The sequence below is a fragment of the Cardiocondyla obscurior genome, linkage group LG26 (assembly GCF_019399895.1).
Source record: "Cardiocondyla obscurior isolate alpha-2009 linkage group LG26, Cobs3.1, whole genome shotgun sequence".
Taxonomy (NCBI): domain Eukaryota; kingdom Metazoa; phylum Arthropoda; class Insecta; order Hymenoptera; family Formicidae; genus Cardiocondyla; species Cardiocondyla obscurior.
In genome coordinates this window covers 447,756-466,831 of record NC_091889.1, presented here as the reverse complement: position 1 = coordinate 466,831, position 19,076 = coordinate 447,756, and the positions used below count along the sequence as shown (strand labels likewise).

Genomic DNA, 19,076 nt, shown 5'->3' with positions numbered 1-19,076 from the left:
ACAATTTCTTTTTATAGCAAATCGTGTAACGACCATGCATGATTTTGGATACGTTGCCTTGAACATGAAATATGTTAATCCCGAAGATTCAGGTACTTATACATGTCGTGCTATAAACGAACTTGGAGAAGCAGTTACTTCAGCAACATTATTCGTTCAATGTAAGTACACTGCTTGTTAATTTAATACACCAGGTATTTATTCGTAAATTAATTTTTTAAATTATAATTAAGATTACTTATTTTTGTATATATATTTAATGGACTGTCCCGATATTAATTGACATTATTAACTTTTACTATAAATACACGATTAAATACATTTAAAAAATTTACATTAAATACATAAAATACATTGAAAAAAAATTACATAAAAAATCTTATATCTATTTGTGTAGTTGTCGTTGTTACAATTTTACATTTTATTCTTACTTCATTGGTTTGATTTATTGTTATTGAACTTATTTTCTGTTACAAATAAGTATTGTGAATCTGTTTGAGACATTGCAAATCTACTGAAATTGTATTGCTTTACGTAATTTATCGACACGTGCGATTTTCTTTGACGATTCGTACTATGTGTTACGCCAAAAATTTTTCTAAAATGCAGCTAAGGCAGCCTTGCAGTTCGAATCGCAACATGAGAGCGCTTTGTCGAAACTTCAAGCATTAGAGGATACCTCTAAATATCAACGTCGCGAAGAGGAAGAAATCGTGGTAAAGGATAAACCGTCCTTTACGGTTCAACTAAACGGACCTACCAATTTAGTCGAAGGACAAAGCGCACATTATGAGTGTCGCATAGAGCCTTATCCCGATCCTAATATGAAGGTAGAATGGTTTCATAATGGCAAGCCACTATCTACTGGTCACAGATACAGAACTATTTGTGATTTCGGATTCGCGTCGTTAGACGTGTTGACTGTATATGCTGAAGATTCGGGAACATATACCTGTCAAGCCACCAATAGATTAGGATCGGCGAAGAGCTCGATTAATCTTGACGTAAAGTGTGAGTAAAATAAGAGCATATTTGCGTGAGAACGTTGCTTAAATTAATTTTGATAATGCGTCGGGATGTATGTGTGTGGGTGCAGGCTCCTGCACCCCGTCAGATGACGGCACCCGCCTCTCTTACGCGGCCGGCCGCGATCCGACGGGGTGCGGGAGAGTCTGCACCCAGATGTGTGCGTTATGTTTTACTCAAATTTATAATTCTCATTTACATTACATACTTTCTTACACCATTTTTAGTATCACTTAAAATTTTCTCTCCTCATCATCGCCTTGCGTTAATTTAAATAAAAATTCTTTCTAGCTCGAGCATCAATTATCCACGACACTCAACATGAGAGTGCGTTGAAAAAGATACAATACCTCGAAGATGATTCAAGATATAAACGAGCGGTCGAAGAAGATAAAATTATTGCCGAAAAGCCTACTTTCGGACGACCATTGAAGAATATCGAACATCTTCCAGAAGGCAAAAGCGCTCATCTCGAGGCTACATTGACTCCCGTAAATGATCCAACGATGGTCGTTGAATGGTTTAGAAATGGACGTCCTATTCCTCAAGGACATAAATTTAAAACAACCTATGATTTTGGATACGTCGCTCTTGATATTCTCTACGCTTACCCCGAAGATTCGGGTACTTACATGTGTAAAGCAAGAAATGCTGTTGGCGAAGCGGTCACTACTTGCGTAATCAGCGTGGATTGTAAGTAATATTTAATATCGCGTTTTCTTTAATTATCAATGCGGTCTCGTTAAGTAATTTATAATTTTTTTTTCGTGAACTTTTAAAATAAATAAAAGTATGCAAGATAAAATAAGATATTTTTTATACTTTGCTTTACAATTTTTTTTCGTGAACTTTTAAAATAAATAAAATTATGCAAGATAAAATAAGATATTTTTTATACTTTGCTTTACAATTTTTTATATTTTTTTTATTCATTATTTTATTATTTTATATTTATAGCAAAACAAGGTTTATATCTTGATACACTGGATGCACAACGTTTGCAAAAGATCCGAGAATTGGAAACGGTTGAAGTAAAAGAAGAAATTGAAAAGGAAGTTATTCATCAAAAACCTGTGTTCCTAACACCATTAAATAATCTGGATCACCTCAAGGAAGGCGAGCACGCTCATTTGGAATGTCGTGTAGAACCGATTAATGACCCGAATTTGAAAATTGAATGGTATATTAAAAATTTATTATATACAAATAATGCATTATAGCTGCAATTAATTTTAACGTTTATAAAATAGTAAAAATTATATAATAATATCATTTTGATACGATAATAATAATAATAACCGAAGAATTTAATTAATTAATTTCTTTTTTCTAATTTAATAGGTTTGTTAACGGAGTTGCAATTAAAACCGGTCATCGTTTCCGTACAACACATGATTTTGGCTACGTGGCTCTTGATATTCTTTATACCTATCCTGAAGATTCTGGTACATACATGTGTAAAGCAACTAATCTAGCGGGCGAAGCCGTTAATACTTGCACTATTAAAGTTGGCAGTAAGTATTTATAATATTGTATTATATGTCAATTAAATGTAAATTATACAAATAAATTTTATGCTATTTTATATAATTGATATAATCTAAAATCTAAAAATATAATAATTATTTTTTTTATTACAGCACGCCGTAGTATTCTTTTGGATACTCAACACCCGGATGGTTTAGAAAAGATTCGAGAATTAGAAGCCCAAGGGCATCCTGCACGATTAGAAATCGAGGAACCACCAGTGATACCACCGAGATTTGTCACTGAACTCAGGGTAAATAATTATAACAACGGCACGCAAATGACTATATTAATTAATTCTATTTTAAAAAGAATTCATGTAATATACAAACATCCGTATTTCATTGTCAAAATTATAAGTAAAAAAACAAGAATTATTAACGCGCATTCTCGGTTAATTACTGTAATAAAATTAATTAATAACGCAAGTAAAAAAATTAAAAATATTTGTAGGGTACAACTGAGGTATATGAGGGACAAACAGCTCACTTTGAATGCCAAGTAGAGCCTTTACATGATGCAAATCTAAGAATTGAGTTCTTCCACAATGGCAAACCTTTACCGTCAGCAGCACGTTTCCACGTAACGTTTGATTTCGGTTACGTGGCTTTGGATATCGGTCACGCCGTACCCGAAGATGCCGGACAATATTCCGTACGAGCGATTAATGCATTAGGACAATGCGTATCATCCATCGAGCTTAAAGTAATCCCACGAGATAACATTATTCTGGATTCTCAACGACCTGAAGGAATGGACAAAATTCGAGAGCTTGAAGCCCAACAGCCGTGGAAGAGACCAGATATTCCAGAGCCTCAAACACGGCAGCGGCCAGTTTTTACTCAACCATTGCAGAATATCGATAACATTGCCGAGGGTCATACCGCACATTTCGAATGTAGACTTATACCTGTCGGTGATCCCATGCTCAAAGTAGAATGGTTTAGAAACGAAGTACCTCTCGAGACAAGTAAGAATCGTTAAGCGAAAATCTACTATTGCGGCAATATATAAAATTTCTAATTAGTTAATTTTTATATATATTTTTTTAATTTATTAATTATTAATAAATTAAAAAATTTATTATAGTAATATAATATAAATATATATTAAAAAATTATTAATAAATTAATTTTTATATATTTTTATCAGGTTCGCGAATTACAAAGGTACATGACTTCGGCTATGTATCTCTCGATATCGCTCACGTGCGTGACGAAGACGAAGGCGTTTATATGTGTCGCGCATCTAATCCATTGGGCGAAGCAGTTACCACAGCTTCAATGAAAATTAAATGTAAATAATTTTATTTAACTTATTTAAGTTATTATAAAATTTATATAATCTATAAATATTATTTAATTTACTTAATACATTTTTTAATAATAACATATTAATACGTACAGCTAAGGCGAGTATACAGTTAGATACTCAGCATCCAGAAGCACAACGTAGAATTGCTCAATTAGAAGCCAAAGAAGTTGTACGACCCGAAGAACCGGAAAAGATATTTGATAAACCTATTTTCACGCAATTGTTAACTGGACCAACCGAACTTTGGGAAGGACAAATGGCTAGATACGAATGCAGAGTCGTTCCTGTTGGCGACGCAAGTTTAAGATTCGAATGGTACATGAACGGAGTCGAACTAAAAATGGGTAAAATTTTTTTTGTCTTACATATATGCTATAGCATTTTTTTTTTTTTCAATAAATTTATATAATATTTGACATTAACAAAACCATTGTGTATCGATATTTAGGTTCACGTTTCCACGTAAATCACGATTTCGGATACGTAACATTAGACATTCTAAAAGTTATCTCTGAAGATTCTGGAGTCTACACTTGCAAAGCAATTAATAATGCGGGAGAGGCGGTATCATCGATTTCCTTGAAAGTAAAAGCACGTTCAGCTATCGATTCCGATAGCATACAAGCGGACGCGTGGCAGAAGATTCAATTGAAGGAAGCAGAAATGAACAAGGTGCCGGAAATGTTTGTTGATACGACACCGCAGCAAGCGCCAGTTTTCACCAAGCATCTTGAAAGTTTCGATAAATTAGTAGAAGGCCAACGTGTTTACTTGGAAGCTCAAGTGGAACCGCGGGCGGATCCTAATTTGAGAGTAGAATGGTTCAAAAACGGAATATCTCTGCAAACCGGAACGAGGCTTCGCAGTACATTTGATTTCGGTCTCGTAACGTTGTCGATTAACGGCTTAAGGCCAGACGATTCCGCAATTTACACATGCAAAGCAACTAATCTTTTGGGAGAAGCCGTGTCAACTTGTACTTTGAAAATTGCGGATCGTCATTGGTTATTGGGAGATACTTTACATCCCGACGCTCTGCCGAAAATCGATGCGCTGGAACAGCCTCAAATAATTTCTTTGGAACAGCCGGAACCTACTTACGAAGAACCCGTTTTTATTACTCATTTAAATAACGTAGAATGCATCGAAGGTGATAACGCTCATTTCGAATGTAATGTAGAACCGTCGAAAGATCCGACCATGAAAATCGAATGGTTTTTAAATAGTAAACCTTTGCCGACCGGCGCTAGATTTAAGAGCACGTATGATTTTGGCTACGTAGCTCTGGATTTAACTCACGCTTACGAAGAAGATTCTGGTGTGATTACCGTTAAAGCCACAAATTCGAAAGGAAGCGCGCAAACGTCCGGTACTTTAAAATGCACTAGCAAACAAAATATTTATCTTCAAACGCAGCATCCACAAGGAGAAGTCGGGCTTGAAAAAGTAAAAGAAGCCGAAGACGCTTATTTATCGAAATATAGAAGACCGCAGGAAGCTCCCGAATCTGAATATCCTAAACCGATTTGGACGGTTCCTCTCGAGCCTGAATTTAAATTAAAAGAATCTGAACCGTTGCATTTAGAAGGACAAGTCGAACCGAAGCATGATCCTAATTTAAAGATTGATTGGTACTTTAACGGAAAACCTTTAGAACATGGTTCACGTTTTAAAATGACTAACGATTTCGGATTTGTCACATTAGATTTGACGGATGTTTATGAACGTGATTCTGGTATTTATACTTGTAAAGCTTATAATAAAGCAGGCGAAGCTTTTACTTCGACAACAATTTATTGTTCCACAAAAGAAAATATTATCGAAAAATCGCAGCATCCTAAAGGCAAAGAAGGCCTTGAAGCGATTCAAGATTTGGAGGAATCTTTGAAACGGCAAGAAGGAGTTCCGCCAAGAGAGGAAGACGGTCAACCACCGATGTTCACATCGCAGTTTGAAAATTTGACAAATCTGTCAGAAGGAGAAATCGCTCACTTTGAAGCATCGCTCATTCCTACTGGCGATCAAACTATGGTGGTTGAATGGTTTTATAATGACAAATTTTTAGAAGCTAGTCATCGTACGAGAACCGTGTACGCTTTCGGCATGGTTGTTTTAGAAGTTCTCGGTACTAAAATAGAAGATTCAGGTACTTATACTTGTCGAGCTACCAATAAATGGGGTAAGGCAGAAATTAGCGTGCAACTAGAATGTGTCGACAAATCCAAGGGACAGAAACCGAAATTCACGACGCAGATTCAATCGCTAGAAGGCTTAAAAGATGGTCAATCGGCTCACTTTGAATGTACTTTAATCCCAGTGGGCGATCCTCATATGAAAGTCGAATGGTTTCATAATGGAAAGCCTTTGCGACATTCTTCACGTTTCAAAATGGTCTCGGACTTTGGCTTTGTAGTTATGGATATTGCTGGCGTGATGTCTCACGACACTGGAGAATACGTTTGCAAAGCTAGCAATAAATACGGCGAGGATTATACTAAAGCTACAATTAAATGCTTCGGCAAAAGTGGAGTTTATTTAGATTCTCTGCAGCCAGATTCACTCATCAAAATTCGAGAGCTCGAAAGTTATACCGGAGAGCAAGCGACTACGCCCACAACTCCCGTCGCTGAGCCGCCGAAATTCATCACTCAAATCTCCGATATCACGAAATTAGTAGAAGGGCAGTCCGCACATTTCGAGGCGAGATTAACTCCGGTGAACGATCCTGACTTAAAAGTCGAGTGGTATTACAACGGTAAAAAACTACCTCACGGCCATCGATATCGCACCTTCCATGATTTTGGTATTGTTATCTTAGACATATTATATTGTTACGAAGAAAATTCCGGAGTATACGAGTGTCGAGCTGTAAATAAATATGGTGAAGATTCTACAAAAGCGACATTGAAATGTTTCTCAAAAGCTAATCTTGTGCTCGAATCGCAATTACCGAAAGGAATGGAAGGCGGTCTCGAAAAAATTCAAACTCTTGAGGATTCAATGATACGTACCAAGGATGAAAAGATCGTGGAAGGACGTGGCAAAGCTCCCATGTTCACTGTGCCTTTGAGTAACATCGACGGTTTGCGAGAAGGAGAAAGCGCGCACTTCGAGGCTCGAGTAATACCTACGGACGATCCAAAATTAAAGGTAAAAATTAAATATATTCTAATTATATCTTATATATTATTTCTTATATATTATATCTTATTAATAAAATAATTATATTAATAATAAAATATTAATAAAATAATATTAAATTATAATTTATATATTAACAATATGTACATGAGTATATATTAATTCTTTTTTTTTTTTACACAGGTCGAATGGTTTTGGAATGGTAAACCATTGCGGACGGGATCTCGCTTCCGCACTTTTTGCGATTTTGGTTTCGTTATTTTAGAAATCTCTCCTATTTACCCTGAAGACTCTGGCGAATACAGTTGCAGAGCGACGAATGATTACGGTGAAGCGGTGACGACGTGCACGATGAAGTGCACAGGTAAACGTAGTATTATTTTGGAATCACAGCTGCCTAAAGGCATGGAGAGTACGATTGATAAAATCGCAGAGCTAGAAGGTCTCGGAGCTGTGCCGGGTCAAATCAGTCCCGAAGACGACACTGGCAGACCACCAGAATTTATTACGACTCCTTCCGACTTGACTCTGGCCGAAAACTCACTCGCTCATTTCGAATGTCGGCTACAGCCAATTAACGATTCAAGTATGAGAGTCGAATGGTTTCACAATGGCAAGCCTCTTCTCGCTGGTAGCAGAGTTAAAACGATTCACGATTTCGGCTTCGTCATTTTGGAAGTTGCAAATTGTTACCAACGCGATTCTGGTTTATATACATGCAAAGCCACGAATCGTCACGGAGAAGCTACTGTATCGTGCAAGCTTCAAATTCGTGGGCGTCAAGGTATTATTCTTGAGCCCCAATTACCGAGTAATTTTAAAAGTGGTACGGAAAGTATTCAGAAATTGGAAGAATCATTATATAAAAAGGACGAGATCTTAGCGGAAGAAGAAACGCCCAATCCGCCGAAGTTTATCGTCGAACTTAAAGACATTGAAGTCGAAGAAGCTGGACCGAGCCACTTTGATTGCAGAGTTGAGCCTGTGGGCGATTCTACTATGCGTATCGATTGGTTCCATAATGGACGGCCTTTCGCAACTGGCTCCCGTGTTCATCAGATTAATGATTTCGGATTTATATCATTAGATATGTCGTATACATACGCACGAGACAGCGGCGAATATGTTTGCAGAGCTACTAATAAATGGGGCACTGCTACTACTAAAGCTACTATTACTTGCAAATGTAAGTTATGCGATTTTTAATATTTCAAAAATAAAATAATTAAAAATTATTAAAATAATTAAAACAAAATTTTTTTTAATTAATTTTGTTTTGCAAAATAATTTATATTTATTTCTGTTTTCTTTTTTCATTTTATTTATAGCTAAGAAAACGATAGATTTTGATTCTCAATTGCCAATGGGAATGAGTGGCGAGAAACTAAAAGAATTGGAACGAGGACCGGTTTCTCAAGCTCCTGCCGAAGAAGCACCACGACAACCACCTCATTTCATTACTCAAATCCAGTCGACAACTATCGACGAGGGTGAATCCGTAAGATTTGAATGTCGTGTGGAGCCGAAAGAAGATCCGAATTTACGCATCGAGTGGTACAGAAATGGTAAATTGATACCTGCTGGTCACAGATATAGAACAGTGTATGATATGGGATTCGTATCGATGGATATTTTATACGTTTATCCCGAGGATTCTGGTGAATATGTTTGCAAAGCCATTAATGATCTTGGGGAAGATACCACACGAGCTGCCGTATCGTGCAAAAGTACGTTATGAGATTTTTTAGCAGTTTTAAAATTTTATTAAATTTAATTTATTTAATTATTAAAATTAATTTAATTAAAGCAAATTTATCATTTTATTAAAACTAATTTAATTAAAGCAAATTTATCATTTTATTAAATTTAATTAAAGCGAATTTATCACATAAATGTTTCTTTCACAGAATTACCGAGCATTATTTTACAAAATCAAGTACCGAAAGGTATGAAAAAATCCGAGGCCTTAATGCAGATGGAAGCGACAATTAAGAAATATACTTCAGAAATTCATTTAACTGAGGACGATCTGTATGACGCGGATAAAAAGCAACCTCCTCGTTTTGTCACGCAAATTCAAGATCAAACTGATCTTGTTGAGATGAATAGCACTAAATTTGAATGTCAATTAGCACCCGTGGGTGATCCAAATATGAAAGTTGAATGGTTCTTTAATGGGAAACCATTACCTCATAAAAATCGATTTACACCTATTTATGATTTCGGCTATGTAGCTATGAATTTCGGTTGGGTTTATCCAGAAGACAGTGGCGAGTATCTGTGTAGAGCTACGAATCTTTATGGCATGGACGAGACCAGAGCTATAATCAAAACTGCTGGAAAACCAGGAATTATCTACGAGTCCCAACTTCCAAAAGGTATGAAGAGTATCGAGAAAATCAGAGAAATGGAAGCAGCATGGCAAATGTAAGATATTTTACGTTTTATTTATCTGTGCGCGATAAATATAACTTTTTTTAAAATAGTTTTTATACTGTATTAATGTTTTTTTATCTTTTATTTTATTCCTTCTATATATTTTTTCATATATCGCTTTTTAAAAGAAACAATTTTTCAAGAAAAGAAAAGATTGAATAATAAATTAATATGCTCGTATTATAGCAACAGATTCCTATGGCGGTGCGAAAACAAAATTATATGTTATTTAAATTTATAATTTACAATTATTTAGCGTACCCGAAGAGGAAGGTGAAGAGGAAAAAGTACGTTCGGCGCCTGTTTTCGTAAGTAAACCAGAACCGGTAACAGTTGAGGAAGGTGATTGCTCCAGATTCTGTTGCCGAGTCACTGGACACCCGAGACCACGAGTTATGTGGATAATTAATGGACATACGGTAGTTAATGTAAGTTTCGAAACGCCGATTTCTAATTAAAATTAAAAAAACATTGACGTTTCTCGTGGCAATATATTAATAATTTTATGTTAAACCTTTTTTTCTCGCAGGGATCCCGTTATAAATTAACATACGACGGCATGTATCATTTGGATATACCAAAGACCAGACAATATGATCACGGTAAAGTGGAAGTAATTGCAAGGAGCTCCGTGGGCGAAGCACGTACGGAAACGACTTTAACAGTCAAGCAGAGAAGCGATGACTACCGCGGTGTCTTGAAAAATTCACCAAGACGTAAGTTTTCGCTTCAGTTATTTCACACATATACGCTTATGAATTCTTCGTGCTTTACGATGAAATCAGATTTTCATTTAAATGTTGAGTAACTTAAACTGTATAAAAAAGAAACACAAATTAAAAAAATATAATTAATTAATAACTTATTGATGTTTTCTGGAAAAATATTACGAAGAATTCAGGCGCAGTATAAACTGCAGTCCATTGAATCATGTATATGCAGCAAAGTATTTTTCTTCTTTTTCCATTAAAAGAAAAAAAGAAAAGAAACGTTTCTTGCTATTTATAATGTTAAATGGACTGCAGTTATAATAACTTAAATATATTACACGTGAAAATATAAAATAGTAGTAAAGAACTTCGAGTAACAGTTCACAAGAAACGAGGCGCGTAGATGAAAAAATATTGATCAATACCGAAACACAGTACATACGTATATATCGATATGACACATGCATTATATTCGAATACAGAAAACACTCTAGATTATTCAAACATAAATGCTACCTTCCTTCCCGCTTCTTCCATATTTGGCATTCCAAAACCACAAAAATCACCTCCGATCCGACAGCTTCTTCTGCTTCTCTTTCTTCATCATGGTTGGAAATATCAACGGGAATATTAAGATCGATAGCGTCTTAAATCAAAGGTATCGTATATCTCACATCAATATTCAGGTATGAAAATCATAATCGTCGGAAGAACATTAATATTGTTTTATATTTTATTAATGTGTTTTTTTTTCATAAATATTATATATTGTTGCGCTGGAGAACACGGGTTTATTGCTCATTAGTGTTTCTCTCATTTAATTTTTTTTTTTAATTTTTTACTTGATATATCTTACATTTATATTTTATCTTTCATTCTACGTTTAAGATATTTATTTAATATTTATTTTTCATTGCAATATAGGCATCTGCTTCTTTCCTACAAAATTATTTTAAACTAGGTATTGTTTCTAAATAGTGCAAATATCGAGCAGATTTCCGTATCTCTCAATATTGCGCAATCAATATGATTTGATCCTAATCCCTGCCATATATTTAATTTATTGTTCTTTTTATATCTTTTTTGTTTTTCCCCCTTTTTTTAGATATAATTTATGCATATAACTTGTCTCCTTTAAGATCTCGCACGGAAAGTAGTGGGCGATTGTATGTAATATAATTCGTCGAAATGTTAAACAAAATTTGACGAATTATGTTGAATTATTTAATTAATCAAATCGAAGAATTCCGCAGTTTAGCAGATTTATTGATTTCTTATATATTTATTTGAAAGAGAAACCTTCTTATAACACGAAGGAAAGCACGTTCGTAAGCAACAAATAATTTGATCTAACAGTGTTTTCGAAAATATGATAAAGCAAAACAATTTCAAATATGTGTTAACCATACGAATTTTTCATACCCAATTCGATTCTTATTATTCATTGTCTAGGTGTCGTCGATATGTGTTGCATTGTCGTTCACGTACTGTGTCTTAAGTATGTTTGAATTCGATTTTGTAATCAATATTACAATATTATTGTAATCAATATAATCAAACGATTTGTTACATTCAGCGTTCGAAAATGTGTGTGTACGCAAATACTTGCAAAAATTTCTTATTAAAATTATGTTATTGATTTTGTTATTAAGAAAAAAAAAAAAAAAATTAATTAATTCGTTCGCACGTGTTCGTTTTTACGCGAAATTACGAGATGCATGAGAGCACGCAAATATCATGTATTGTTTCTTCAGCTTGGTATGATTATGGCCTAACACAATATCAGTCCGAGCGGCAAAACACAGAATTGGAACGTGTATTTGATGAACGCCATCAAAGCGTTTCCCAAGGAATTGAAATCGCCACAGAACATCTTGGACCTAAAGTTATCAAGGAACCTGAGACTGATTGGCAGAGATCAGTTAAGAGCAAGAAAAAAGAAGGTTATTACAACAAATTAATGAATCTCGAAGAAGAACAAATGCTTAAAGAATCTAGATTAAGAGAGGCATCGCATCAATTTGCTATTCCCGGCGACAAAGTTGTCGCACATTCCTTAGCAAAGGGAATGGCCCAAAAGTATGAGGAAAGCTTGTAAGTATTGTAACTAAAATAAATTTGTCAAGTAAAAGATTGAATCAAAATTTAAATTAAACAAGTTTATAACCAGATTGTAATTCTGAAATTTATAAACGTTTCGTTCAATTTCGATTTGCTTGGCTCAATAAATCTGAATAATAATTACGCGGAAATAATTTTTTTTTTTTTAATTATTAATTTAATTATTAATTATTAAATTCATTTCTTGTTATTAGAGAGGAACAGCCTCAACAAGAACCGGTTGAACCACCTCCGAAATATGTAAAGAAACCGTTTGTTACCGAGGTGGATATAGATACTGAACGTGTTAAAGCTACACAGAAATATCCTCCGGAACCGTCTGAATCTACAGTCCATGGTCGCGAGGTTCACGTTGCTAAGCAAAAACAGACGCAAAAGGAAGTCAAAGGCGACTTAGAAATAACGAGAAAAATTACTGCTACAGAGACTACAGAAGTAGAACATAAAGCGAAGACGCAAGAACGTGTGGTGCAAGGTCAAGTAAAACCTGCTAAACCACCCGTTTTCACCAAAAAGATTCAACCATGCAGAGCATTTGAGCAAGAACAGGCCAAGTTTGAGGTTGAATTCGACGGTGATCCTTTACCAACTATCAAATGGTATCGCGAAGATTTTCCTATACAAAATTCAGCGGATCTTCAAATTTATACCTTTAGCACGAAATCGGTGTTAATTATCAGACAAGTGTTTATGGAAGACTCCGGTGTATTTTCCGTTATCGCTGAAAATCGAGGAGGAAAAGCCAAATGCAGCGCTAATTTAGTTGTAGAGGAACGTAGAAGACAACCTGGACGAGGTGGCGCGGTACCGCCTAGTTTCTTATCAACGATTCAATCTGCTTCCGTTGCTACCGGACAACTTGCCAGATTCGACGCCAAAATTACCGGCACCAAACCTTTAGACGTTTATTGGCTCAAGGTAAATTGCACGCGGTGTATTTTTAATACCAGTTTGTTGATTTAATTAATAACTTTTGTGCAGCATAATAATTTGAAATTAATTTAAATTTGAATTTTATTTAAATTTACTCAATTAAATTTAATTTTAATTACTCAATTTAAATTTTATTATTTTATATTGTATTATAGAACGGTAAAAAGATAACAGCGGATATCCGTTACAAAACTTTGGAAGAAGACAACGTTTATACACTTTTAATTCTGGAGACAGTACCGGAGGACAGTGGCAAATACGAATGTGTCGCGATTAACAGTGCCGGAGAGGCACGTTGCGAAGCGGACTGCACTGTTCGCGGACCTCAATCGCCAACAAAAATTGCAAAGCCTACGACACCAACAATAGAAAAAGCGCCAACTGTTTTAGAACCATTAAAGGATCAAACTATTAGAGAAGGAACTTCTGTCGCTTTTGCCTGTAGAATTTCAGGAAAACCTGTTCCTACCGTACAATGGAAGAAAGCTGATAAGGTATTCAGCGCTACATAGAATTATAATAATAATTTTAATTTTTTTAACTTTCAAATTTTTTAAATAATTTTACTCACAAATGCTTGTCGCATTTGCATAGGTCATTAAACCGTCAAAATACTTTCAAATGCAAAAAGAAGGCGATTTTTGTACTCTGAGAATTTCTGAAGCTTTCCCCGAAGACGAAGGTGTTTATAAATGCATCGCTAAAAACCCAGCTGGTGAAATTACAACGTCTGCCAATCTCAAAGTCCTAGGTAAGACAACAAGAAAGAAGAATACAATTTGTTAAATATTTTCTTTTAATTTCTTTTTATCGAAATAATGCGTTAAATTAAAAAATAATTATTTTTTTTATTTTTAATTAGCGCCCGATACTGCCGATGTCTTGCCAAAATTGACGCCTTTGAAGGATCAAATAGTAGTAGAAGGACAACCAGCTCAATTTAAAACTCAAGTGAGTCCGGCAAAACCTAAACCAACGATTCAATGGTATCGAGAAGGTGCCTTGATTCCACAATCGCCAGACTTTCAAGTAAATATCTCGCAGCTTGCTCAAGAAACTTTGAAAAGAATGTTACATTTAAATATGATGCTCAAGGAAGACATATCATTTTCAGATGATTCACGAAGGCAACAATGCGGTGCTATTGATAGCGACCACTTATGAGGAGGATACTGGCACTTTTACTTGCCGCGCTACAACATCAGCCGGTACCGTAGAAACATCCGCCAAACTCATCGTCAAAAGTAAGAACTAAATGAAAAATATAGATTCGATTGCTAACACGACACGAGATTGTTCTCATATTATACACATCTCCGAGAAAACTGCCGGAGACGAATGTATACTGGACATAGTGGCATGACAAATTAATTAATATTAACAAGTTAATAATATATTGGATTAATATAAGTTTAAAGACTCAAATTTTGAAAAAAGGGGTATTATTAACCTTTACATTCAGTAATACATTTTGTACACTGATTAAATTTTAATTATCACGTATAACTTTTGATATTTTTACATACGTGTAATGTTTGAAAGAAATAATAGATTATTATAGTTTTCAAGATTTTGAAATAATTAATCGAGGTTTAATAGCATATAATGTAATAAGAAAAACGGAGATTGGTCTAAAGTAATTATTAAACTTAAAATTTTCTGCAATACGCAATTGGCAATTTGCAAATATATATATACATATATATATATGTATCAAGTTTTATTTAACATGTTATTGCACTAACGTCTTCATATGGTCTTAAATACAGCCGTCTCCGAGCAGCGCAGTTCGCCGTAAATATCTACTCATATTTTTACTTTTGTGCTTTATTGTTTCTTTCCTTGAAAAACACGTAACATACTGATCTAACTTATTAAATTATTCAATTTCTGTATATCTCAAATCTCCTTTAATAAAAAATATTATGCGCATCCGGGGAGTTTTTACTAACTTACTGTACTCTTTTTTTTTAAATTTTTTGTTAATTTGACAATAGCCGAGCGGGTGAAACGAGAAGTAATTAATAATAATACGTAAATTGAGAAGCTGTAGAACTATAATTTTTACACGTATAGAGATATATCAAGTATGCCAAGATCGCGAAAGTATTACTAACATTAAGATCACGCAAATTAGAATCGAAATTAAGTTGTCAAATCAAAATTTAAATGCGCAAAAAAGAAAAAGAATCAAAATTAAAGTAAACCTTACTTCTAATCTAATTGATCGGAATCAAAACGTAATAAATATGATAAGATAAAGCGAAATGGAAAATTGATTTGTTTGCACTGCTAATATTTGGATTTGCATCTAGAACAATATAGTGTTCGCAAACTTTCTATAAAAAGTATTTCCATTAAAATACTTTGTAATTAAATAATAATATGGAAATTAGAATTTTGCGCGATATTAAACAACAAAAGTAAAAGATAAGGAAGAAGAACAACCAGTGTGATTGCGTTGATTTGACTAACTCGTTTGCTCGTTCGTTGAATAGTCTCGATGTTTATTATAAGGAATACGTAGTAAAAAAAGAATTTATATATATATTTACATATTACACAATTTTCTCACTATATATATGTACGTCCACACTTTAGAATTATATATATATATATATATATTTATTATATTGAATTCACAAGGCACACATATACATACAAAAAATTCATCTAACGATCTACTAATCGATTATTTATTATTGTACAATGAAGTCGCAATAAAACCGAATGCTCTAAGTACGTCTAAGTCTGAAGTTTTCGTTACCGTTTCAACAACCATCGTCTGAATTATTAATATATTGTTAATTAAAATAAAAAGTACCTAAGATTAAGAGAAAAGAAGAAAAGTTTTTTTCACTGAATTTTTTTCAAGTATATCGTGTGCAAAAAAAAAAAATTAGCACACAACTTGTATTTAACATCAAGGGATAAAGCTTTAGAAGAGAAACAATTTCTGTTTCATTTTTTTTTCTTTTTATATTGTTTTTTTTTTTTTTTTAATATTACAGAAGCATATTACAAATTTGATTAGCATTTCAACACATTTCCGTAATGAACACGTTTTAAGAATATAATAAACTTGCAACTGCATACGTATATACACATACACACAGACACGCATCTACATGCGCGCGCGCGTGTGGTTTTAATGATTAATACATATATATATAATAATTTAAATCTACCGTTTGTCACGTGCAGAATATGTTCTAAACGAAAAGCAGTTGTAGTGTCGTGTGCACACCGGGCTAAGCCCTTTTCCCAAGTTATTTTTAAACATGATATGTATTACATTACTCTACCTATAATTAGATGCCGGTTCAGAACTCCGCAGATTCGTTAACCGTGATGGTCCAAGTTGCGCGCGTTTCTTTTTTTTGCTAAAAATATCTTTAATTCGTATAAAATTTATACAATTTGTCGTTAATGTACGTTATATTTTACAAGCTAGCACATTTTATTATTTTATTATTTTATTACGTTATAACTTTACAACCTTATATTATTACTTAAAATTAAGAAATTGCAAATTTATTATACAGCTTATATACGTGTTGAAATGCATACAAATATGCTTCTTAGATCTTAAATTGGAAATATTTGAACATCTAATATACATCGCTAAAACTATCGTCATAAATTTATATTATATTCATGTGTATATTTTTTATAGCGTATCTATGTATATAAAAAAAAATTTTAATATTGACTGAACATTGAACTTTTATATCTCTAGTAAGCTAAGTCGTTACAAAAACTTCAGGTATTAAATTAAATAAATATGTCAGGAAACGTAATTGTAATACCTAATTATTTTCGAATTAATAGAGAAAATAAATAGAGAAAATTTTTTAAGCTGCACAATTATTACTTATATTTTAAATGCAATATTTCATAAATATATATACATATATTCTCAATTAATTTTAAACGACCTTGAAGATTGATCGAGTACTGACCTCTCAAGAATACGTGTGGACACGCTGATTCACCAAGGAGACATTGTTTTCTGAGATCTATATTTGCTTTTGATTTTAAATCACCGCCTTCGCTTGATGCTTCGTCAGCACAGTAATTTTGGAGGAAACTGGTTGCGAACTAGTTGACTATTTTGGCTACGTCTCGAGCCAGCTGCTAGTGATTCAGTCATGCCAGGAATAATATAGGGAAGCGCGTGTCAGCGTACTCTGTAAAGTAAGCGAAAATTATTTTTAGTAAATCAGCAACACTTGGGTTTCAAAATATATCCCATGAGAAATCGCGTCACGATTATTTAATACAAGTTTACATCTATTATATTAGAGTGCAATTATAGATACAATTAATTTTATTTAAAAATATACTATATCGTCGCCGATTGATTTCAATCTCCTTTATGTGATTAAAAAAAAAAAGAAACTTATTTTTAATAATGTCATCATGAAAAAAAAAAATCTTTATCCTTGTATTTATTCACTCATTTCCATCTGCATTTATTTAAGTATAAGCATAGTCTTTAAGCGTACGATTACAATAAATTGTAAATAGTTAAGCCTAAGCGATAGAACGTAACAGTTTTCCTAGTATTATAACGAGTGTAATATTATTATATCAGTAATTAAGTAATGCACTTTATACACACACTTTGATTAGATGCCTAAAAAAAAATAGATTCATATAAGAAAACGTTAAAATATTTAAGATAAAATATTTAATGTTTTTGAGTACATGAGGCATTTGTTTCAAACAGTTACATAAACTGTCCAACTTTATTGTCTGCACAGCGTATACAAATATTTAAACTGCATCACTTTTCGACAGTAAAAAAAATTTTCTTGCATCTACTTAAAATCTAATTGTCTTTCGCTTAAATATATAAAAGAAAAAAAAAATTCGATCGAAATAATGAGACACCACAAGTATTTTTTTGTCGAATCTCTTGCTTCAAACTATCACTTTTAATTTATTTTACTGAACAATGTAATCACTATCACGTTGTTACTGTTATTGTAAAAATGCAACGACGATTTCGCTCGGTTTTCTTTCGCTCCTCCGTCTTTGACTTCCAACTGATTACTATTACGACTAGATGTAGTATGAAGTAGGGATGTGTGTCTTATACGTCAAAGATCCCCACCGAGTTACTCCACGAGAGAATACTTGAGGGAAGTTCCTCAAGCATATTCAGGGCCACTGATATAGCAACTGAGTGCTTAGGCTCGCGCGATTATATTTAATAAAATATTCTAAAAGCTCTACATATTTTTTTTTTCCGTATTATGGATAATAATAATAAATGATAATGATATTAAATGATAATAACGTGATCTTATCGTATCATCGAAATAACACTTATTTTATTACATTTAAAAAAAAACTTTTACACAGTTACAAATCCAATTATTCTATTTAATTAAAAATTATTTAAAAAATTCTTAATAGCACAAAGTATGTATTTAACATTTTTGCTACACACATTTAACATTTGCGTTTTATGTTTAACTGTAACAAGTTTGAATGTCTTAATATTAACTTTATTTTTAAATACTTTTTTAATACGTGTGTGCATATGTGTTACATTTAAATGTACTTTGTTAATACTACTAATTAAAAATTTATGTATTTCTGCAATTACTTATTTTATCAATTATTACAACGGTTACTCAAAACTGTTAATATAAGCTCTTATTGTTTCAATGTTAAGAAAGAAAACAGACGTTAAGTTAAATATAGTTTTGACGAATTGTATAATATATATTAATAACTCGGATAATACTTATTCAAGGTCAGTTTTTTGGCAAAACAGTTCGATCATTTTACATCTAAAATTTAATTCTATTAAAATCTGCTTTTTGTTATCAATTAGAAAAACAAATTTATAAACGT

General features: G+C 33.3%; 1 protein-coding gene across 13 annotated transcripts in view; it reads left to right on the top strand.

Moving 5' to 3' along the window:
* Sls (sallimus) overlaps window positions 1-19,076 on the top strand; it is a 111,397-nt gene that overhangs the window by 40,905 nt on the left and 51,416 nt on the right. For 11 of the 13 annotated variants that reach the window (XM_070672498.1, XM_070672502.1, XM_070672501.1 and 8 more), the window contains 21 exons: window positions 18-161; window positions 610-1,011; window positions 1,318-1,719; window positions 1,984-2,206; window positions 2,368-2,540; window positions 2,667-2,806; window positions 3,007-3,523; window positions 3,706-3,849; window positions 3,960-4,211; window positions 4,316-7,017; window positions 7,192-8,194; window positions 8,337-8,735; window positions 8,916-9,435; window positions 9,701-9,872; window positions 9,974-10,160; window positions 11,909-12,248; window positions 12,470-13,193; window positions 13,364-13,702; window positions 13,803-13,959; window positions 14,071-14,237; window positions 14,323-14,452. In XM_070672498.1, coding sequence (XP_070528599.1) covers window positions 18-161; window positions 610-1,011; window positions 1,318-1,719; window positions 1,984-2,206; window positions 2,368-2,540; window positions 2,667-2,806; window positions 3,007-3,523; window positions 3,706-3,849; window positions 3,960-4,211; window positions 4,316-7,017; window positions 7,192-8,194; window positions 8,337-8,735; window positions 8,916-9,435; window positions 9,701-9,872; window positions 9,974-10,160; window positions 11,909-12,248; window positions 12,470-13,193; window positions 13,364-13,702; window positions 13,803-13,959; window positions 14,071-14,237; window positions 14,323-14,452 — 9,237 coding nt within the window. The remainder of the gene's footprint in view (window positions 1-17; window positions 162-609; window positions 1,012-1,317; window positions 1,720-1,983; window positions 2,207-2,367; window positions 2,541-2,666; window positions 2,807-3,006; window positions 3,524-3,705; window positions 3,850-3,959; window positions 4,212-4,315; window positions 7,018-7,191; window positions 8,195-8,336; window positions 8,736-8,915; window positions 9,436-9,700; window positions 9,873-9,973; window positions 10,161-11,908; window positions 12,249-12,469; window positions 13,194-13,363; window positions 13,703-13,802; window positions 13,960-14,070; window positions 14,238-14,322; window positions 14,453-19,076) is intronic. The other 2 variants (XM_070672496.1, XM_070672506.1) reach the window with 2 other exon arrangements.